This window comes from Pholcus phalangioides, unplaced genomic scaffold (genome assembly GCF_987345545.1).
Source record: "Pholcus phalangioides strain wild (caught in Gottingen) unplaced genomic scaffold, Ppha-v1.0 ptg000008l_1, whole genome shotgun sequence".
NCBI classification, from domain to species: Eukaryota; Metazoa; Arthropoda; class Arachnida; order Araneae; family Pholcidae; genus Pholcus; species Pholcus phalangioides.
In genome coordinates this window covers 29862547-29887720 of record NW_028301601.1, presented here as the reverse complement: position 1 = coordinate 29887720, position 25174 = coordinate 29862547, and the positions used below count along the sequence as shown (strand labels likewise).

General features: G+C 37.7%; 1 protein-coding gene across 1 annotated transcript in view; it reads right to left on the bottom strand.

Moving 5' to 3' along the window:
• The window catches only part of LOC149084176 (5-hydroxytryptamine receptor 2C-like), a 136813-nt gene that overhangs the window by 5457 nt on the left and 106182 nt on the right, over nucleotides 1-25174 (bottom strand). The window contains exon 2 of the mRNA XM_089235455.1: nucleotides 12700-13347. Coding sequence (XP_089091581.1) covers nucleotides 12700-13249 — 550 coding nt within the window. The 5' untranslated portion in view covers nucleotides 13250-13347. The remainder of the gene's footprint in view (nucleotides 1-12699; nucleotides 13348-25174) is intronic.

Here is a 25174-nt window from a genome sequence, read left to right as displayed (position 1 = left end):
ACTTGACCTAACGATGATTAAACAGGAAAAAAAAAATTAATTAAAGGGGTTTTTCATCCTAGGAATAATTTAGAAAATCACCTAAGGTCAGGCATATGGTAAGCGAATAAATTAAATTATTTTCATTCGAAAATATAATATGGTATACAGCAGAACCTCTCGATAACGGACACTCATGGGACCAAAACTTTTGTTGGCTTTCTTCACACGTGTCAGCATGTGCAAACAAAACCAACATTATCATTTAAAATAAGCATCTTGGACCGTAATTACGTTAAGTTAATCAAGTAATTAATTGATGGATTTTATCATATTTACCAATACAAGCTTTGGATTATTCATAATCACCGTTGAATATGATACATTCCCGATTTATTAAAAAAAATTCACAAAATAGAGTTCGGGAAAAAGAAATTAGAATTTACCTGATTTTACTTTCCGCTAACGGGGAGTGAAATACATTAAAGCCCTATTCCAAGGGACCGGGGATCAGAAAAATGTTCATTGACGGAAGGTGTCCGCTGACGGGAAGTGTCCGTTAAGGGGGTTTCCCACTTCATTTTTGAATTGTTTCAGTTTCGGTAAAACACAATGCATAAACCAACATTGATGCAATACATTCCTGGTGAAAGTTATGGATATTATTGTTATAAACACAAATAGGATTGGAGGGGAGGGTGATAAAATGCCCGGCCGAATAAAAAAAAGACGTAATATATAAGTTATAAATTACGGCTGTATGCATTTGCTTTATTGTACCTACGTACAAGTCTCAGAAAAAAAATGTGATATATGGCTCCCTCTCTCTCTGTGTTTCTTCTCTAAATACAGTGATGTTCATGAATGGCAATGGGAGAACCAAGTTGTCTCGAATTGTGTGAAATTAGTTAACCCTTCGACTATTGACGGTACATCAAAGTGCCACTCTAATTTTTTAACCCCCGTAGCATCACTTACTTACGTTGTTGGGTGTTGGTATTTTCAAGTTTAAAGGCTGTATATATAATCACTTTACGGTAAACCAAATGACAGCACAAGTGTGAGACAACTGTTATTTTTTCTCTTTTAGCTATGTTAATTAACAAAATTCAGTTAGATGTTTCGCCCCGTTAAAGTGTTGACCGCATTGCACAGAAGTATGATGAAGTAAAACACTGCGCCCCACATATTTTCCTCTAACAAGCGTATGGAAAAAATATGCTTTTGGTGAAATGTGAATAATCTATAGACAGTATTACTCTACATATTTCGAGAATAGACATTTCTTATTTTTATTGTAAGCCTATATTCTAACAGTATTTTAACCAATAGACTGTGGGTATAGTCGGATAAAAGCTGTTCTGTGCTATTCGAAAACTTCGTAAGCCGAGCTATCACCGTTTTAGATAGCAACGTATCTAAGACGGACACTTTATGAGACGGAAACTTGTCTTCGACGGAATCAAAATATAGTTCCTTCATTGATTAATGCTTTTAGTGGTATGTATGAACCTTCACAAAATGGAAATCGGTCTAAAATGAAATATTTCAGTCTCTTGTCGTTCCGTTTTGTATAGGTTTAATTGACAATGGAAAAAAAAAAAAAACCAATGTGATGCAAAGAATCTGGGTTTGGACCCACAATCACCAACAAGGAAGGTACTCTACCACTACTCAACAACGTACAATCAGCCGCTCCCTTAGTACATGCAAACCTGTTGGAGAATTTAAAAAAAATACCAGAATAAAATGTGCGTACGACATCTATTCGTCATTTTAAGAACTTCATGTTAAAAAATTTCATCTTAAGATGATGGAGCACGCCGCTACGCTCATCGTCTCCGCATGATGGGCGAGCGCTGAGAGTTAAAGTACCAAGTAAAATCAATTTGTTTTGCACTGAATAGTTTTTAGTAAAAAAAATATCTGCATCTACGCATATGTAATTTCAATAAGAACAGTAAATTTCTCTTCACGGTGCTTCGTTTCTTTTTCAGCAAAAAGAGTGTGTTTTTTAATTATCTATTTCTCTTCGAAATTTTAATTTTTTTTTTCCGGTATTTTTCCTGAATCTGGGTTTAGAAGCAAATCTAGTAGAAACTGGTACAGACCATATGTATTTTATAAATAAATAAAAAAATCATGATTGTGTGAAAATTAGGGTGAAATTTTTGAAAGTTAATCTTTTGAAAAAGAAGTTAATTTATGTATTAAAGTAAATTGAAAAAAGAAATGAAAACAGTACGGGATCCTCTGTTATCTGAGATTGATTTTTTCATCCAAAAATATGGGTGAAACTGACAAGAAAGTGTTTGTTTTCGAAAACTATGCTCAAATGAGGCCATTCAAAAATCGATTAATTTGTTTTTTAATTTAAAAGATCATTTGATCATTTTTGTTGCACCACGGTCATTTTCTGCACACGAGGGCTAATTAGACCGGGACTTACAATTTATTGCCGATTCCGAACGGCAGGCTTGTTTTTCATACTCATCGAGAGGTTGGTGCGCTAACCCCTCGACGGGGGACTCCCTGCGGTAGCATTTTTTGCTGCGGTCAAGTCGCCGTTTTTTGTTGTACCCCTGTGTCAAGAAAGTTTTCTGAGAAGGACGAGCTGGGTATCGAACTCGCGACACCTCTAAACATCCTTTGGTACTTTAGGCGAACATCTTATCGACCGGGCTACCGCGTCCCTTTTTTTGATCAAAAAAATGATCAAATGATCAAATTTAAAAGAAAAGTTTCAGATATTAAACATAAGCAATAGGCTGGGTGGTAAAAAAGGCTGTCTCAAATCCTTTGCATAGTACAGCGGTTCTCAACCGGTGCTCCGTGTGCACTTCCCAGGGGCTCCGTGGCGACTCAAGGAAAATAAAATAAATAAGTAAATTTGATAGATAAATGAAAAAAAGGGGCCTACAGGGTTCCGACATAAAAATTTTATACAAAAAAGACTCCTCGAGTCAAACAGGGCTCCGATATAAAAATTATGAACTGTGAAGGTCTTCGCGAGGCAAAAAAGGTTGAGAACCTCTGGCATAGTAGATATATTCCCAACCGTTAACTTTAAGAACATATTTTATGTTATGAAAATTTGCAAATGACGTGCAGAATCCCAAAATTTATTTGAGGGGTTGTGTACATAAAAAAATTAACTTTCTATACAGTTCCCGTGGGCTAAAATTTACAACTATTTAGATGTAGATTTCATTCTAAAAAGTAATTAGCAAAAAAATTATTCTTATTTTTAATGCAATACAGTAGAAGTCGCTTATTAGAATCGCAGATGTTGTTGTAATTTTCGCAAAGTACGGAACAGACCATTATCATAACATGTGAAAAATAAAGCATTAAAAGTTATCAGGATGGTTTATATTATCAATTTTTTTTTCGAAAGTTTTTGTCTTTTCTTTTTGCTTCTTTTGAATCTAAGGTTGAGCATAAGACTCATTTTTCCCATATAAATGATCTGTAGCAACTTGCAAAATTATGTAGGAGGTCAGAGGGCTCCTATGTTGACAAAAAATTTCCGTGCTCAATTCAATATCCTAATCGGGTCGTAATTTCGCCTTTATGATTCCTTGTACGGGTAGCGCTGTTTTTGCAGTTTTGCAATAGCTTTCCTATAGTGAAGGCACGTGTATATGCTACTGCCAAAGCCCGAAGTCTGGTCAATTCGTTAATTTGCCGGTCCCGTCACGAATTGGACAAGAGTTGAGGCCAAAATCCAAATTGAAGAAATGATCGGCAGAGATAGTGGAGGGGCCACAGAACTCGATGTACTGATGTAATACGGTCCGGTAGGAGCCAAATACAATTTTTTAATCGCCAACGTGTGTTACATGCATATATATGGCAGCTGCGGTTTGATGGATTGTCATAACTAATGCGAGCATAATTATCCCGAAAAAATACGTCAACTTGACGATGATCCCGAATCATGTCTTTTGTTACCGGACTTAGGACCCGGGATTACCGACCACTTCACAAAAATTGGTCAATTCGCGACGCGGCTGGTCCCGTCAAGAATTGGCCAATTTCAGACTTTGGCAGCAACATAGGCCTATATATACTGTATATTAAAAAAAAATCATTTCATGGTTAGTTTCTTTCAACTGACCACATTCCCAGTTCCTCGCCAAGGCATTCACAAGGGATCTATGGAACGTACCATGGACTATAAAATATATTGGGAATTCGTGGTTCCAAAACAGTTCCATTCCACTCTTCACAATTGCTGAATACGAAAGAAAAAGATTTTAGCGCAAAAAAGGGCAAAATATCCTGTTTTAGAACAATTGAAAAAAAAAGACATGATTTAAAACATTTTGAAATCAGTTATGTGGGAAAGGAAAACGGAATTTTATCCCATTTCCCATCGCGCGTTATGTTCCAACAAACGGGACGTATGGTTATCGTATTTTTAACAGGGATTTTCTTCGGCTGTAGTTATCAATTGGTTATTGTTTTCAGAAACTCGGTGTCCAAATATGATCCCATTAAGTGGCGTGCATTGTATTTATTGATATATTAAATATTAAAATCACTACGTTTTGCCACCTTATAACTATGTTGACAAGTTTCCATAGGCTTGTGTAAAAATCGTCATATTTCGGGACGATTGCATTTAAAAATTTGCATTTTTTTTATAAATTACTTGAATAGGAAGTTTTAGTACGCAGAGTGTAAATAAAAGTTAATTTTTTCTATATTTGTGTTAATTTAAAAAAAAAAGAATTAAAATTAATTAATAAATAAATTGTAATTAAAAATCTATTCTATAATATAAAATCACAAACATGAAAAGGGCCTGTTTCTAAGCAACCGAAAATAGTGACGATTTTATGTTACGGAAATGGGTGACGTTTTTGTGTTACGGAAGTCGGTTACGATTTTGGGTCAAGTATTCATTTAACTAAAGCATACATCGGGACCATGTTATGTGCATGTACCGAGAGGCTCCCAGATCCTACAGCAGGGCCCTTGGCTGGAATTTAGATGGCGAGCCCCCAAACCAGATTTTCAGGGGCTCCTCTGTGGTTAATTTATAGTGTGAAAAATCAAAAAGTGATAAGAATCATTCCGGCCCCTGTCAGCCCTGACCTTGTGGGGGGTCATGCCGAGAGGTATGTATAATATACATATAACACCAGTGCTCCCAACACACAGGGTCCGGGAACCCGAGGAGGATTGCACGTATAAGTTAAAAGTTTTCATTTCCAAGGGCCCTTGATGGATCTCATTGTTTTCTTTGTGCTTTAACCTTGAAAAATTTGCGATAGCCGAAGCAAAAGATATATCCAGTCTGGGGCCCTATAAAATTTGTGAATTCGGTCACGGGTAGTTGCGTGGGTGGGCCCGGATTTTATTCGTTGGTGAAATGGATACAAATGAAAATTTTTCATGGCACTCGCACCAGGGGATGACCGACAAGCTTTCAAGTCGGGGGCCCCCATGTTTACCGGTTTCATTTTGGGGGCCCTGGATGAATCTGATTCTTTTTTTTTTGTTTAACATTGCACAATTTGCCGAGATAATCCAGTCTGGATTCCCCACTAAAAATCTGAGTATTGGGTCTCCACTACTCGATGGGGGAACCTGAATTTCTTTCGTTGTAAAATTGATGAAAATTTAAAATTTTCGTTGCCCCTCACCGGGGAGATGTCCGACAAGCCTCCAGGTCGCGGCCCCATGGAAATGTTGACAGGTTTCATTTTGCGTGTCCCTTGATGAATCTCATTGATTTCTGTTGTTTAACATTGTAAAATTTGCAACACATCGGTAGCCTGAGATAAATCCTGTCAGGGGCCCCACTAAAATTCAACGAATTGATGTCTAGGGACCCCATGGGCAAGTTTCGTGGGGGTATTTGATGAATCACATTTGTTTTTTTTGTTGCTTTATTATTGCAAAATTCGCTTCTTCAGTAAGCTGGTGCTTTCACACGCCCCTTTGCATAGCACGCTGATGAAATTGGACGAAATAAACAAGATATGTTGTGAAGCGAAGTTTGGGGGAGGGGGATTGGGCACCAAAGGCGGCAGGGGGTGGGGGCAGAGCCCTCCTAGTACGTATATAAATTTAAGACCACTTGATTAACCGCACGTTATTTCAAAACTTTTTTTTGGTTCAAAGTATGCTTCTAAAATCAACATCAGCTATCTTCTGTGTAAACAGTTCAAGACAGCCTGTATTTTTACATTGATAATGATATCGGTTGGATGTTAAGACGTATGGATTAACATCCGTGTCTTCACCTCTGTTAGAAGTGATTAATTTGAATGGTATTCAATCGGATAAATTTTCTGCAACACAGGATGAAATTGAAAAGCTGTTCTAATGATGCGTCTGACGACTCTTCAATGAAATCCCCAAACTGGTGTCCCGAGTTTTCGAACGTAAACGCTTAAAAGTGCTTGCGTTGGTACGTATGTAATTAAAACGCGAACACGATCAGATTTCTCTCTCGGAGCTTACTGTAAATGCGTTTCCAGAAACTTCGATATCGTAGTTCAATTAAGGCAATCATCAGCTCATCGATTGACGGTGAAATTTCATAATTAAAGAAAAAAAAATTTCCGAAATTGATGGAAGTTTCAAAATTAAAGAAGGGAGGGGGGGTGCTTTAAGTATATTAAGTCAGCATCGATAAATGGTGGAAGGTTTCAGGTTTGCTGACTTTTGATGACAAGTGGGGAGGGGCTTGAATGATGCTTATGTCATCAACCAATTTGTATTTTTTTAATATGGAGTATTCTTAATTGCATCTTACTCGTTGTGCCAAAAACGAGAAAAACCTTTCCCTATAGTTTGTGGGCACCTGAAATAATATTCTCCCCTATTGATAAGTTCTCTAGAGAGAACCACGTTATAGTGATCTCTAATTGTTCCGTGAATCCCGCAAGTAATCTGAAAATGTTTCAGGGCCGCTGAAGTGTTTTAAAAATGTGTCGTGGGCTACATAAGTGTTCTAGAAATGTGCCGCGGGCTGCCTAATATAACCTGGAACTGTACCGCGCGTCACTTAAGTAATCTGTAATTATGAAGCGGGTCACTCAAGTGTGAATGTGCCACGGGCCTACTTGAGTGATTTGAAGATGTGCCATGCGTCCATTTAAGAGTTATATAAATGTTCCGCTTTTAATTTATTTTTACAAAATTAGGTTTCAGGTGGCCACACGATAGTTGAGGTGATAGGCCACATTATATAACCCCGAGGGCCACATTTGGCGCGGACCATAGGTTTAGCATATATGGCTTAGAACAGGGGTCTTCAAACGTTCTCGAGTCGTGAGCGCTGCGTATGCCTAATATCAAACGAAATGCACCCCTGACGGCAACTTTGACATAGGTATACCTGAAATCTGCAAAATTGCTATTTTTAAAAATGAAATTATTACAGGGTGTTTAATATATATATCGAAGCATTGATCAATTGCTCTTGGTGCTTCAAGGAGCTTCAATCGCGAGCAACAAGTTGAAGATGGCTGGTTTAGAGACCGGGTAGAAACAAATTTTTAAAGAGAAGTTTTGAGTTCTTAGCCTTGAAATGGCATTGAAATTAACAGAAACTGATTATGATAACACATATAAAAGGTATTTTCTTCCAAAATTTTAATTTTATAAAAATATTTTTTTGTATTTAAAAAATTACATTGTTATCGTCTGGGGAGCCATGGGGAGGGAGGGAAGCTCGTGCCCGCAAGACCACGTAAATCTCTGATCCCAATATGCGTTAGGAAGTTGGGGGCAGAGCCAACATTCCCTAAAGAAGAGGGGTGAAGTCTCCTTTTGGGGGTGTTGGCAGAGCTGACGAAATTTTGCTAAAAGGGAGGGATCAAAAATAGCTGAAAATCTTTTAACGTAATACTTGAACGGCCCCAAAGAAAGAATTTTCCAGAATTAAAGAAAAAATAAAAAACGCAGAGCACACACACACACACAAACACACACACACACACACACACACAAAATTTAATTTGGTATTCAGAGTGGTGCGGTGTTTTAATTACTATAATAAAAAGATTATTGTCAGAATTCTACAATTGGTAAGCGTTCAAAATTTCATAACGGGTAGAAGTTCAGAAATCCAGACTTTGTAAATAGTTCAGAAATAAAGAATTTGTAAAAAGTTCAGAATGCCATAATTTAAATAAAACCCCAGAATTAATGAAAGAAATAATTCCATCTTTGTAAATGTTTATAATTCCAAAAACGATATATTTTGACTTCCAGAACTGGTAAAAAGTTCAGAATTTCAAAATTAATGAAACATCATTAGGGGAATTTATGAAAGATATTGTTAGAAGTAATGAAAAAAAATTATTCCAACATTGCAAAAGTTCAGAATTGATAGTTTGGAATTCCAGAATTGATAGAAGAGTTTAGAATTCCAGAATTGGTAGAAGTTTAGAATTCCAAAATTGATAGAAGTTTAGAATTCCAGAATTGATGGAAGTTTAGAATTCCAGAATTGATGGAAGTTTAGAATTCCAGAATTGATAGAAGTTTAGAATTCCAGAATTGATAGAAGTTTAGAATTCCAGAATTGATAGAAGTTTAGAATTCAAGGATTTATAGAAGTTTAGAATTCCAGAATTGATAGAAGTTTAGAATTCAAAGATTTATAGAAGTTTAGAATTCAAAGATTTATAGAAGTTTAGAATTCCAGAATTGATAGAAGTTTAGAATTCCAGAATTGATAGAAGTTTAGAATTCAAGGATTTATAGAAGTTTAGAATTCAAGGATTTATAGAAGTTTAGAATTCAAGGATTTATAGAAGTTTAGAATTCCAGAGCTTGTAAAGGGGTTCAGAATTCTGGAATGTAAAAATTCGAAATTCTACAATTGGTAAATGTTCAAAATTCCAGAATGGATAGAAGTTCGGAAATCCAGAAATTGCAAAAAAGTTCAGAATTTCATAATTAGAATAGAAGTCTAGAGTTAATGAAATTCCAGAAGAAATAAAATTCCGGAATTAATGAAAGAAATATTTTCAGAATTGTTTGTTTATGAATTTATAATGTTTGTATTTCATTCAATCCGATAAATTTTCACTAACGCAACATGACGTTGGAACGCTATCTCATAATACTGCTGACGACTCTTCAATAAAATAACGAAACTTGTTTCCAGTTTTAGAACGTAAACGCTGAGAAATGCTTGCGTTCGTCGGTTTGTAATTAAGACGAACACGATCAGATTTTGCTCTGGAAGCTTCGCGTAAAATTCGTTCGAGAAACTTCGATATCCTAGTCCAATTACGGCGATCACCAACTCATCCGCTGACGGTAAAATTGCGCGTTGGCTGAATCGGCCTAAAACCTCACCCACCCGAGCTGATGAAATTAAGCCATTCATCATTTAAAATATTTTCGCGAAATTAATTCCAGAACTCAGTATATTCGCGAATTTTCTCGGGCCCTCAGTGATCCCTCACGCAATTTCAAGAGAGTTTCCTCGAATGAATTCTCCCTTACTAAGCCTTGATTAAAAGGGGAGTAGGTTTCACGACAGACTTGGAGCACACACTAATACACTAGTTGTACAGCTATTAAGTATTCGCATTTGCACAGCTGGAGAAAAGACATGCATAAGTAACTAGGTGAGAAGCTCTGTTCCGTCCTTTGGCCAAATTAACATCATCATTTATTAACGTTGTTCTTATTTCTCGGATGTAAGGGAGGGATTTTCCCCGCCATGGAGCAATCAGCTGTTGAATCTGAGCTAATTGTCCATCATCTTCGAACACGAACTCACGGAATGGTCTGGATTTGGGTGTTCAGTCACGAAAAACGCTTGATTTAACAACACTTAAGGTAGCCGACTACATCTCTCCCTTTCTTGTCAATTTTATCTAAAAGTGAGTGAGACTTAATTTTATCTAAAAGTGGAGTGAACTTAAATAACATTTTTAGATAGGAAGTGTCCCAAAATGATGAAAACAATATTAGATTTTGGACTACTTTAATTATAAGACAACCGTAAATACTTCTTTATGATCATTGTATTATATTTTATCATGTATATATGTGGTTTTTATAATTACATTTTTAATTGTGTTGCTGTATTTTAGAAATATATGACATCCATATTTATTACGGACATCTTTTTTCTCAGCCACGTCTTTGGGCATTTTGCCTGTTGAGGTCTTATTTGTACGTATGCCATTTTTTATGTAAAATTAATTTTTATGTCAAATTTTGAGCAAAATTAATGTGATATTCCAAACACGATTGAAAAAATTTCCATGAATTGAATATTTGTTAATTTTACCGTACATTTATAACTAGTAATGGTGCAGGTTATGAACTGAAATTTAAAGGATTGCATGATATGCCCATGATATACACTGAAATCTGTATATGTGTGAATTTTCTCTTTCTCTCTCTCTTTAGTTTCTTATTGTATCACTTGCTCACTGACTCAACCACTCACTTTGCCTTTGTAAAAGTTTAGTTGCTGGCTAACTAGTTGGATCACTTACCACTCACCCATTTGTTAGCTCGCTTACGTACTTTCTCAACTGTTCACTCAGTCATTCTCGCTTACCTATTCCCAAACTTGCTCATTAACTAAGTCTAGTGCAGTAGGTTTCGCAAGAGAATTAGAGCACGACTAATACACTAGATGTACAGCTGGAGAAAAGATTTGTTGCATTTGCTAAATAATTTATTTTTTCTTTGATTTATTATTTCACACTGGGTGCCCGATAAATTCATAAATAGTTAAAAAATTATATAAAAATTTTAGGAATTGGCGTAGGTTTCCAAAAACGTTGTTCTCATGGAAAAAATTTTGTTTCGATGCAGAAAAAAAAATAGTTTAAATTTTTGTCAATAGAGCACGCTGCACAAACCTAAATGACGAAATACGCAAATCAGAGTCCTATAAAATGCAGTTATATTACAGCACATTTCTGAATTTTCCTGTTACTGAGGCGCCATTAAATTTTAATTGCTATTTTGGCATTCGTAGATAAAGCAGTATTGGTGAAGTTGTTGAACTTCAGCCACATGGATCGCTGGCTGAAGCTTTACAAGCGTTTTGGGCACAGAAGAGATTGAAAAGAGTTCAGATCCAACCACTTCTGCTGGATTACTTTCCTTGGACCCCTATCGACAAAAATTTAAACTAGATGTTTGTCTGCACCGAAAGAAATCCCTCTTCGTAAGATTAACTCATCCGCATATATAACCGCATTTCAAATATACAAATTCCCCGCAATTTTTTTATGAATTTTTAAAATATTTACGAATTTATGGCATACCCTGTATGTCTAAAGGCAGAGAAGACGGCAGGGGGAATGCAGGCTATTTCATTCTCCAGTGATGCACTGAAACTTCACAGTCATGAAAATTCACCGACTATAGTTCGTCATCGACAGATGCGTGACCGAGTCAGTGCGCAAATGCGAGGAAGGGTAAGCGAGCGGGTTACCCAGAAAGTGAGTGAGTAGTCTGTAAGCAAGTTACTTGATGAGCGAGTGAATCATTAGTAAATAAATTATGAGCAAGTGGGTGGGTACTGAGTAAACAAGTTCGTTTATGAGCAAATCAGTAAATGCACGAGCAGTTGAGTGAACGAGAAAATGCATGACCAAGTTAGTAAAAAAATTAATATGGATGCATGAGCTATTGAATTAGAGAAAAATGACTTGCTTTCTCTCACTCAATTCATTCATTTACTCACTCATTTGCTTACTGTGCCACTCACTGTTTCATTCACTAACTCATTTTCTCGTTGACCCACTCATTTACTCACTGACTACTTGACTCACTCACTCATTCACGCACTGACTCACCTACCTACTCATTTACACACTGAATCAATTACTCACTGATTCATTCACTTACTCATTGTTTCACTAACTCACTTACTCATTCATTTGATCATTTACCCACTCATTCGATTTGCTCAGGAAAAAAAATTTAATTGCTCGCTTGCTAAAACTCACAACTTCACAACTTACTCTCTTGATCGTTGCCGAATCACTCAGTTCTTTGCTAACTCACTCGATCAATTGTTCACTCACTCGATCGCTTCCTCCATTCACTCACACACTCGAGCGGTTGCTCAATCGCTCACTCAGTCATTCACCTTTTTTCTCGGTAACCACTCGCTTCCCCGTTTCAGACTTGCTCACTGTCTCAGACACTCACTAGATCTATTGATTGGAAAAAAAACCCCGCTGTCTTTCCAATTTTTCCCGTCAACGAATTTCTATTTTTAGTGAATTTTTGTTGGTGAATCTGTTCCCTTAGATGAATTTTCCTTTCGGTGAATTTTTTGGACGCAATTCTTCTCATCTTCACTGAAGTTAACTACTAGATATTTATCGACGAAACGTTCAGAGAACAGAATTAATCCTGAATATTATTACCTAACAAGACCGTTTTCAAACACTGTGTTGTCATCGGTATTAAACAAAGAACGAAACATCCCTGAGGAAGAAAATGCATGATCGTCAGACCAGACGCGACCCATGCTCTGTCCCTCCAGGGATATAAGCCTTTTACCCGTGTGGGTTGGGTCGTGCTGGGCAAAATGCATGACCAGCACCGACATTTCAACACCCGGCATTTCGTTCCGGACGATTCGCCACTGACATTTCCCTCTCGACGAGGCCAAATGTATGGATGAGAGACCGTATGAGTGGTGAAGTGGTTGTGTAAGTCAACTTTGTCCCATCCAGAGTATTCGTTAGCAATGCTACTCACCGAGGAATCCATCGAGTATCCCAAACGGCATGACGGCTACACAAACCAAGAGATCGGCGACCGCCAAAGACAGCAAGAAGTAATTCGTGACGTTTTGCAAGCGTCTTTCCAAGCATATCGCCAAACACACGAGCACGTTCCCCAGACCACCGGCGATGACCAACAGAATCAACAGCAGGAACAGCCAATTCCTCTCTTGGATAAGGTCGTCCTCGAGGTCGAAATACGCAATCGAGTCGTTGAGGTCATCTTTGCACGAGTTCCCGACGCACGCCGTGGTATTGAGAATCGAATCGTGCTGGAGTACTTCGGCAGTTATGTTGACGTACGGGGCAGCAGGTACGATGCTGTTGGTGTCACCTGTGACGTAAGGATCCGAGGGCGAACGGTCGGATGAAGTCGTCTCGTTCTCGAACAGCGGACGCCATCCCGGTGAAGATTTAGACCATGACGTACTCTCCTCCAGTAAAGTACTTCTGAATTCTATGAAGAGTTTTGAGCCGAAGAAGGGAGGCTTCCTATAATTCGGTGGCTGATGTCTCTGTCCCATCGGTTCTATAAGTACGGTTGTAGTGGCATCATATGTACATCATAACAGAAACTCTTCAGACCAAGTCCTTCTTCCCTGGTTGAACATGTTCAGGAGACCTGGAAATAAATACGTGAAAATGTAAATTTATAGACGTACATGATAATGACAGAATAAACAATATAAAATACAGGGAAGTAGCGGTGTAATGGTTTACGGAAACTTGACCCACGACATTTCGCCCCTGACATTTCGCTCCGGAAATTTCGTACCCGACATTTCTTCCTTGGACGTTTCATCTCTGAAATTTCGTCCCAGACATTTCGCCCCCGGACGATTCATGCGGAAATTTCATCTCTGACATTTCGTCCTGGACGTTTTGCACCCGACACTTCGCTAAGAACATTTCTCCCCTGACATTCCGCTAAGAACATTTCTTCCCTGACATTTCAACCCGGAAATTTGGCTCTCGATATATCGCACTTGGTAACCCCGACATTCCTCTTTTCAGACATTTATTCCCCTGACGATTCACTACTGACATTTCCCTTTGGACGTTGCCAAGTGAATGGGTGAGAGACCGTACGAGTGACGAAGTGATTGTGTAAGTGACCAGGTCAGTGGATAGGTGACGTTATGGATAACTGAGTGATCGTATGTCGTTATTAGAACTAATAAAAGTTATAATTTCGGAATTCATGAAAATCAAGTGTTAATGAAATTAGTAATTCAAGATATATTGATAATTCAGGATCAATGAATTAAAACAATTCGGATTTGATGAGTTTTCATTATCAGATCTGATAATTTCGGACCCCTGTTTTTTTTTGACTTGGGGCCGTGTCGGCCCACCAGTTAAAACACCACTGCACAATAATATAAGTATTTCAGTAATCACGACACTGGCGTAGTGCGGAAACTGGCATTGAAATATGCCAGTGAATAGGTCATGTAGGTTTTTTAGTAAACGCAATACTCCCTTTCTACTTTCAGTGCCACCTGGCAGTCGAGTGGTTAGGGAACTAGCTTCTCACTGTGCAGGTCTGGGTTCGAATCCCGGTTTGGGCATGGATACCATTATTAAAAAAAATACTATAATACACGTTTTTGGGTCAATTGAATACCGAGTCTTTTGGTAGCTACAAGACATTAGTATTCCCACGTGTGGAAGGCCAAATAACAATTTTTTTCTTACAAATATAAATAATAGAATTCTCACTACACAGGTCTGAAAGTAGAGTAAATTAGTTTCAGTACCGCCTCTCCATGCGATAGATAGGCAAAAGTTTCATATAATTTGTGTGAAAGTTTCCCTACTGAATTTTTCACTCCTACATGCATTGAACCAATTAGATAGGGCGACAATTTCCTCAAGAAATTACAATCTGCGATATCGACTAAGCTGATTCCTCGACGTATCTGAAACTCGCGATTCTTAGATATTTGCATTTACCTGCAGTAATTGGTAGGGGGAAGAGTCATTAAAATAACATAAACCACTAGATACGAAATCAGCAAGAGTTCTGCCCACTTTTCCGAAGTTCATAATGAAGACCTGTGAGTACAAGGAGGAAAAGGAGTGGACCCTTTTAGACATTAGCCCCAAAAGTGTTTCACTCTCGTTGTCGTGATTTATATTTTACGCCTTGTGAGATCAAAGGAAGAGAGAGAGAGAGAGAGAGAACCTACAGGAACGATCTTTCATCTCTCTCTGTCTCAACCGAGCAGAAAAATCAGAGGCGGGCGTACATCATAGAACCTTATGGCAACCAAGACTGATAATGTCGCAGAAAGTTGATGTTTAATCAACTTCGTGGGGTCTTTTCGCGAGATAATACCATGTTCATGTTCTCCAATTATATTATTCATGGTGTGAAAGGCATCGCAAAAATTAACCGAATCTCATGTGTTTCGAGTACATACGTGAATTACATATCGTTAGAATTAGGACATTTCTGAGATCATAAGCTTTCATGTTGTATCACCATCCGTATGAGTGGAGTGTAGTGTTACAGAACGTGAAACGCTTTTAATATCATTAAGGTCACAGTATATAAGATTTTGAAATGTTTCTTAATTGAAATGCAGGTAGATGGAATACGCGGATTTCTCCCATGATGGTCACGTTTCTACGGCTGCAAAAAGAAAGAAAGCAAGACACTTGGCTTGAATGTACGCTCTGAACCAATGACCAATCGGTCTTTGTTGCTAATGTAACATTCCGATTAGGCATTTTTTGCCCATTACCACCGATCGTAATGAATTCTGACAGAAATACATGAGTGGAAGTTTATGAAGTGCTTGATTATGGAAAATAATCAGGCATGGAGCAAAAAAAAAACAAAAAAAACGAGTAAAGTAGCACAAAAGTGCAAGGCATAAATTATGGTGTGGCATGCGAGAGCGCACGCTATCTTCCTTCACATTCCTGATGATACACAATCCTCCTATGCATTTCTAGAAATACACAAACCTCCTATTCATTTATAGGAGTACACGAACCTCCTACGCATTCATAGGAATGCACAAACTCTCTATGCATTTTTGGAATATGAAATCCTCCTATTCGAAGAAACCCCTTGAAAAAGAAGGATTGCGTATTCAGCGATAGCAAGCCTTCTAAACCTCCTGCACATTTAGTCAATACTTCCACGTACGCATTTTTATTGATATAAGCAAGCCTCCGACGTTTTTCTAGGAGTGAACACACTCCCTTACGTATTTCTAGGAATGAGTAAGCATTTTTACCCATTTGTGTGTGTGCAAGGGTAGGCAGGCTTTAGACGCTTTGCTTGGTGTACGCGACGTATGGTTCCTTCGTATGGTTATGTTCGTATATAAACAAGTATTTTTAGGCATTTCCAATGTGGTTTTTTTGAAAGGCGGAAATATGACTGTTCGTATGGAAAGGGAATGCCGTTATGATTACGCTTACTTATTTCTTGACCTGTATGATTTTCGGTCGTATGACCACAATCGATATTCACCACATTTTTGCGCATATAGCGATGGAAGCGTCCTAACTAACAGGTGCTTCTTTCTTCATAGTGGTTGTACAAGGGAAAAAAATGGCTTCAATTGCTTCTGTATTTTTGCGGTAGAGGTACGAGGAGTGATTGCATCACAATAAAGGTGTTATGACATCGGGTTCACCAAATCCAGTTTTGTTGCCAAATCGCACCGACTCGACCATTTGATAAAGGCTTAAATTCAGAGGTAGATTGCAACAGATGCTTTCACTGTGAACTGGGATAGTTTAAACTGGACAGTTTATTCAATTCTGATCCACCTGCGTGAGTGTGCATTATTGTGTGTTATTCGTGCATTCAATAGATATTGTCATCTACCTTCCGAATTGAAGATGAGAAATTAGCAATGGATATACAGTAAAAGTCCGTTATAGCGAGAGCTCACTATCACGGAAAAAATTGTCGTTACACGAACACTTCTCATTATAAGCTTCTCTTTTTGCTCTGTCACGCTATATATTGTGGAAAATCCTTGCTTCGTCTGCCCCATAACAGTCTTTTGGATCATTTCGTACATATATTAGTGAATGAACAGGAGACTGTAGACACGAAATTCATTTCTACAGAAGTCGTCTCACGGTAGTACGTTTTCTAAGATGAATTTCCTTTTTTTTTCATAGGATTTATCTTCAAAATATAGCACGTTTATATATCTACTATAACCTTTTTTTTTAATTTAACATAATATCAGAACAATTACATATTTTTAGTAAAGCGACGGAAGCGTGTCCTATCAGTACAGCGTGGTCTAGCCAAAAGTGTCAACTCCTCGTGTTGCCAGATTCATCTCTTCTCTTGTCTCTTCCTGGCACTACTAATACGTATCTTCAAAACGATTCAGCGAACTGATCCTACACCTTCTATAGCCTAATGTCTCCGCGCGAAGCTTTGACTTCACTGAAGTCGTCCATTTCCCCTGTAGCCGTTGGATATAGTAGTCCGACGTATACGAAATTCTTCTTATTTTTTTTTGCAGTATATCCAGTGACTATAGGTGAAATGAATGACTTCAGTGGCGTATGAGCTTTACGCGGAGGCTTTCTGATACAGAAGATGTCGAATGATCGGACACAAGTAAATTTCTCAATCATTGTATGAATGTTCAATTCCATGACTGTATTGACTCGTAAACATTTTTCACCAATTTTTATGTTTTTTTTGAATGATCCCTGGCAGTCACTTGGAAAAACAAAAGTCGAATAAAATCGTCACATAGCGTGCGTGTATAACGTCAAAGCATATAAATATGAAGTTAAGGGGGAGTGATGGATATATATACATTATATATGGATTTTCTAAGTAATTTTTACGATGATAAGTGATAATAATTAAACCTTCTAGTCCATTTCTGAATTACTGGCCATTTCGAAGAATTTTGTTGACGTTATAGTGAAAATATCGTAATTCTCAAATGATTATAACCGAATATCCTTTATCATAAAAAAGCTAACGAGTGATATTCTCGTTATAACCTTTGCTCGTTATATTGTAATACTATATCGAAACGGAAGATGGCTCGTAATAGTGAATTCATCACGATACCCAAGAAACACTAATCATATATTTATTGTAGTATATTTATATTTCACTGACAATTTAGTTAAAAGAGAAAAGAATAGAAATATATCAGTCATTTAATAAAAAAGAATAGAAAAATAAAATGTGCTTGGAGAAATTGAAATAAATGTGTTTTATGTTATGACAATATAACATCAAAAACCTCTCTGTACAATGATTCAATTCATGTTGGAAAAACAACGTCTCTTGATGTTCTGCCATGTAAAGATCCCACTAACTGAAGGGCAACATGGCTATATTAAATCGGTCCGAGATGAAAATCGCGTGAATTAAATCTATTTCTAAGCTATGCTTCATTAAGGGACTTTCTTGAAGATATTAGCATGATAATCCGGTTATATAATAGAAAGTTTTCAAATTCCATTAAGGGCTTTGATAGGACTCAGAAATGTGGGAGAATAGCGTCGAGTTATAGAGGACATTTCTTCTACTTTCTCCCTCTTGTTTTCCATTGCTTTCTGTTCATTCTTTACAGATTTCAGACCAGATTCCAAGCACTAGTAGATACTTAAAAATTATTTTTACAATTCTTGGTGGATGGATTTGAAGGTGCAAACCTAAATATGTAATGTCATTCGAGAGAATAACGAAAAGTGGAATACGAATGTTTTATTTTTTTTTAGATGTACATAAACTTAAGTACTTTAAAAATCAAGTAATTATTTCCTTTATCCCTTTCAGACTCTGGTGCCACAAATGTAAGAGTTGTTTTTTTCTAACTGTGGATTTTTTTTAATTTTTACCTCAGGGAGTTAAGCCCTGAATTAAAGGTGTGTGTATGTGTTTTTATTTAGACATATTAAGATATGGTAAACTGGGGGGGGGGGGGGCTTTCATCAGAGGGCAACACTTAAAGTTGAGCTTTCGGGTAGGGGGGCGGAGATTTAAGATTTTTCCAGAATACAGTACCTCCTGTGTTTGTGTGTGGAAAAGTGTGATTACATAAAATTTAGCATAAATTTCTGGAAAAAAATTGTATGTGAAGTCGAATCTCTTGGCCTCTTTTCTTGGCTGAAAAAAATCTAAAAGTGAATTATTTATTTACAAAAAATGAAAAAAATGGAAAATTTGAAGGAAAAATTTGAAAAAGATTTGATGACATTTATGTTTTAATTCATTTTTTGAGTATCATAAATCCAAACATGTCGTACAAAAATCAATGCAGAAATGTCTTGCAAAAATTAATGTATAAATGTCTTGCAAAAATTAATGTATAAATGTCTTGCAAAAATTAATGTATAAATGTCTTTCAAAAATTAATGTATAAATGTCTTGCAAAAATTAATGTATAAATGTCTTGCAAAAATTAATGTATAAATGTCTTGCAAAAATTAATGTATAAATGTCTTTCAAAAATTAATGTATAAATGTCTTTCAAAAATTAATGTATAAATGTCTTGCAAAAATTAATGTATAAATGTCTTGCAAAAATTAATGTATAAATGTCTTGCAAAAATTAAGGTATAAATGTCTTGCAAAAATTAATGTATAAATGTCTTGCAAAAAATCAATGCGAAAATTTCAAAAAATGAATGTGCTTGGTAAAACTCGAGTTTCAGAGATGTGAAAATTTGACAAAAGTTTGTAGGCAGGGTAGCTTGAGCGAGGGTGCAAGAGGCACGGGCGACAGATAAGATAGGCTATAATTAGACACCTGAAAAATTTTAGAAAATTCCAATAGCACCAACTCAAATGGCATCACGCTTCTGCACTATACTTTGACGGCCAAGATGTTGAGAAAACTTGAGGGAACGGACATGGTGCTGGGACCGCAATACCAGAAACAACAATGTACTCTTTCACAAGGACAGGTGTACAATTTTATTCACACCCAGTAATTTTTAGTTAGTTTCGAAGATTTCAGTTAATTATTTAAACCCCGTAAAAATGCTTGTGGCCCCTGATTCCATAGAAAGAAATCATACTGGGTGCGGATTATATGAGTGCGGAGTTTTGTTCCTGGTAGGGCCCGCGTCTGACCATCACGTTCGCCCTCGGACAGACAGAAGTCCCCCCCCCCCCCGACACAAACGATTTACAGTCGCATCAACATCGACGCGATTGGTCATCGTTCCATATAGCGATCGTAGAAGTACTACTTCACCAAACACCAACTCTGGCCATATCGCTATATTGCAATTTACTGCCATTAGTGAAATGGGTTGGAAGCGAAGGCGCTGTCTATCGGTGGTCGCCTCGAGTTCGTTAGGGGAAATATCTTATCTATATGCTCCCTTGGGTTCGAACCCGGGACCCTGACAACAACCTTCACGATGGTAGACGAGCATCTTACCACCATGCCACTCGGGCACCGTAGAAGTACTGTCACGTGAGGGTTGGTTCTTTTTATAATCGGTTTGGAAGGGCTTCCGAGGGAACATTCGCTGCAATTGCTTCTGTATCTTGATGAGAGCGGTGATTGGGATAGAAAAAGTGTAATGAGATCTGGTTCTCCAAACCTGGCTCTGTTCCCATTTGTAATTTCTCCGACATGACACTTTAAGGGTTGACATTGAGTGTTAGGTTGCAACGAATACTTTGACTTTGAACTGGGATTATAGGGGACAGTGTATTCTAATCAACCCGCAATTAGGTAAGTTGCGTCTGGTTACCATCAAGATGACGATAAGCCGACACAACACTACACCGGCCGGCACAGACACAACATGGGCACATAACACTGGATGCACAATGTAGCACCACGGTGCTCCCTGAAGTACCTAGAGTGGTGGATGCTCATGTTCGATTTCATTATCGCGAGCACTTGATCAACGTTCCGATTAAACACCTTGTACAGATTTGCATTCAAGAATTAAAATCACCCTCTGATTTCACACATTTTTATGCCAAACTTGGTGTAAGGGTGCTCTTCTTTTGATGATGGAACAGGCAGTGCTCGCGACTAACTGAAGGTTGAAGACATCTGCTCTACAGCGATTATGAGTTCATACTACTACCACAGCAACACTACTACTTGCACCTCGTACACATTTCTCGGTTGCATTTTGCGGCCTAAAATATTAAGGTTGCTGGAGTTAATGTTTTTAGCGTTATACTGGTGCCGTCTGTCCTCCATAATTTGATGTGTAGTTTCCCGATTCCTGATTTCCATGTTATGTAAGTATCGCGTTGCAGGTTCGCCGGCAGTCTGCGGAGATTCAAGTCCATACGAATCAACCGTACATGCAACTCGTACACATTTCTTTTCGGAATTTCTAACGAATCTGCACATGCAGGAATGTATTATGAGTGTCATGTGCGGTCTTAACGTATTTATGTTGTCATAGTCATGCTTTTTCCGTGTTCTAGCTTCTGCTGTCATCTGTTTTCCATATTTTGAAGTGAGGATGGTAAATACCTTGAATTTTCATGTTATGTAAGCATCCTGTTGTAGATCTGTCTGCTCTCTGCGGAGAGAATTTTTCAAATGAGTGAACGGCTCTCATTCCCCCTTCAAAGTTGGAAAACAACAGCAAATTAACTTCAGCCGATCTAAGTTCGTACTGGAAAAATGTTTGACGATGCTATGCCATGTGAATATTCCAACAGCTGAAGCGCAACATGGCTATGTCACATCATTCCGCGAGGAAAATAGCGTGAATTAAATCCATTTTTATGCTTCATTAAGGGACTGCGTTGATTCACATCAACATCTTTTAAGATATTACGTAGCATGAGAGAATTTGATTATAATAGAAACTTTTCAAATTCTATTAAGAACTTCGATAGTTGTTGAGGAAATTCTTCAGAAATCCGGCAGAATGGCAGCGAATTATAGAGAATTTTCCTTTTACTTTTCCACTACTTTCTGGGTGCTCGTTCTTTGCGAATTTCATCCAAAAGATTTTAAGCGCTAATTAACATTTCACGAATAAAATTCCTTTTGTTAGGATTTGCAAGTCACAGAAGCTAATTTTGAATTCCGCGTTCATCTAGATGTATTTATATTTGTGTACTTTGAAACTTGAATAATTAGTTCTTTAATGCACCGAAAACTTGAGTTTTAATTATGTGTGGGCATTTTTGCAGAAGGTTTGTATAGGCTGTGCAGTAAAATTCATTGTATATGTGAGAATACTTATCTACCTATCTGCCATAATGTGTATAATAAATGCACTGTGATTTAAAGGAAAAGAAATTTCTCGTTTCATAATTTTCTTGTCTTTCGTGAATATTGTTTGATAAGGAAAATGAAGCTCCATTGTGTTCGCATATACTTTTATAGTATTTTATAATTTATAGTTATAATAGTACATCTATCAAGTTAGTATCAAGTTATAATATATACAATTTATAATTTGTGTTAATTGTATTTTTAATTGGGTTGCTGTATTTTTGGAATATATGACATCCATATTTTTATGGGCATCTTTTTATCAGTCACCTCATTGGGCATTTTGCCTGTTGTGGCGTTGTATTTGTATTTGTATTTAAGAATCATGATTCGCTTTTAATTGGGTGGACTGTAGTAGAAACCACCGCTGTGGTGGTCGAGGGGTCATAGTGATGGACTCTCGAAGGTCCGGGTTCAAACCCCACCGTCGCCGCAGTGGTGATCGGCCGAAGTTAGTTTTCTGTGGTTAGCAACTTCGAGGTGCGAATGTAAGCCGATCTCCCCGTTAAAAAAATCTCGCCGCAGAGAGCAACAGGCCTACAACAGTAAAATCTTCAATCATTACACTTCATTCATAGTTAGAAAAACAGGAGGCAGATGGCAACACTATAAAAACAAGCATTACTTAGAAACAAGCTTCATATTAGGTTCACAGTTGTGATTGAGTGTGTGATTGATAAAGGCTGTGAGTATTGTCCAACAGCAACAACTTTATTTCACCACACACCAAATCCGATCATCTCGCTTTACAGCAGTTTACAACTGATATAGCTAAGTCGGAAATGAAGGCGCCATAAATAGGTGGTCGTCTCAGCTTTTCCGGGAAATGACTCGTTATCTTTGTTCTTTCCCAAGGATCGAACCCGTGAACAAGAAATAAACCTTCATGATGATAGACGATCATCTTACTTCAACATCAACAACATAAACTCGAAACCGATTGATGGTTCCATACTATGACTATTTTATGTACTTGAATATGGGTACAATTAGGTCGCACGTATCAAAGCATTGCCGAATGGGTCTAAATAGGTCGTGGATCCAAGCATATCATCTTGAAACAATTTATGGCCAGTGACTCCGAGAATGAAAGTCGATCAAGGCAGAAATCTCGGCCACCAATCACTTCCAACTTTGTGCGTCCATCTTCGTCTCAAATGCATCTGTTCCTTTATTCAACGTAGATCTTCCCTCTGCACAGCCATTGTATCCAACTTCACAGTACATCGTCACCAGACCAGTTGGTTTTCGCAACTTCCCAAGCTTCAAATACTTCATTTGAAATGAGTGGTAGGCTAGCTTTTTAGCTGTAGATATGTGTATGTGTGTACATACTCATTCAAAGGTGGGGCAGTTTTACATATCCAAGAAATGTATCGGAGGCTTGCTTACAACCTGAACTCATTAGAAATGCCTAGGAAACTTGACGATTGATTATTCTAAGAAATGCGTATCAATTGAAATGTGCAGGTTTTCGTAGAAATGCGCAGTAAAACACAGTTTTTATATCGAAATATTTTATAGCCAGAATAGTTAAATTTTCTACTTACAGGTCACGCCTCAGCTGCGTCTGTAGTTGGTTCAGTGGCGTATCTGTTTGAATATCGACAGGCAGCGGCTTTGACGGCAGCTGCAGGACACCTCGTTGATATTCAAACAAATCCGCCACTATACAAACATATCACACTTTACCATTCTACAATCTATACCTACTAAACCACGCATGCATTTTGTCTGCGGAACTTCTAACGAACTAGTAGATGTTGGAATGTGTGTGTGCCCGTGTTATAAAACTAACGTGGAGTTTGTGTTTGTATAATGATTGATATAGTGCCGCCATCTATCTGATAATAACAGATACATCTTTTGCAGATTCCAATGCGTTCCCAAGGGAGGGATGCATCTAACGTTTATTTATAAATTAAACTTATACAACGACAATGATAACCACATAAAAATGAACAATGATCTTGTAAGTAAATTTCGTATATTTACATATTTTGATGAATATAATCTTGAGCCTGAATTATCCCGGTAGGACTGCCCGGCGCATCTAAGGCGTTGGGTATTAATCGAAACGCCGACCCGATCGACACTTGATGAGCGGTCCGGGATATCTAGCCGATAAATAGTGAGCGCCTTGTAACGTGGATCGCGGTAAGCTTGACTGTCTCGTTTTGTTATGAAGACGATGTAAGTTTCTCTCTTTCAATAAATTTGATAATGCCACCAAGACGCATATTGGACTTTGCAAAACCTCCCTTCCACAACCACAGGTCTGCAATAGGCGCATTTTCAAAGTGAAGTGTTGCTGTCTGTAGGCATTGGGATATGAAGTGCTATAAAGAGCCCACGGTCCCACACACACACATGTCATTGTCCCGATTTTTTGAAGCGGAGAAGATAACTGGGCAAGGGCAACGACCATGTTTAGTTATTACTGCTGTTTTAGGAGGATTTTGTGCAACCGCCACAACTTTTAGTATTTTTATTTATTTTTCGCTCGAAATATCTTTTAGTATATTCTTTTAACTTATGGCACATGCCCCCCCCCTAAATGAAGGACAAATACAGATTGGGGGATTGACAATCCCCCAATCTGTATTATCCGTTATTCTCTATAGCAAGTGGTGTGCACATGTTCTTTCATCACATTTATTTTACTCCCTCACTGTCACTGTTATTCTACCGAATCTCTGAAGAGAATATCCTCAAAACCGAAACTTCCACATCCTTCACCTATTCAGTAGAAATCATATACTATATTTGTCTGGTTTACCCTATCAACCCGGCAGAAAATTTTTAAACTGTCTCACCAGCTAGCAGCAAGCGCACAGCATTAGCCTTTGTCATCCTATTTACAATACGTAATCTATATTAAAGTGTCGTACATGGAAAGAAAATCCGATTGGTCCGAGAATTTATTTATGCTGATGTATAAAGAACATAAGGTTATACAAAAAGAACTACCAGCTCGAATGCACTAGGAAGAAAAAAAACCGCACAAAAACTTGTTTTTTTTAAACTCTTATCAACAAGGAGGTGGCCGCGGACAGATTGGCCGCTTACAGAGGTGGCCACGGAACGGGCCGTGAAGGGGGGTGGGTGGTCGCCTAAGGGAGTTTCACTGTATATATATATTCTACGACTTTATTTCATTTCTGTAAAAACGATATATTTAGTGCTGCCATCCGTCATTCTATTTTTTTCGAACTAATCGTGAAG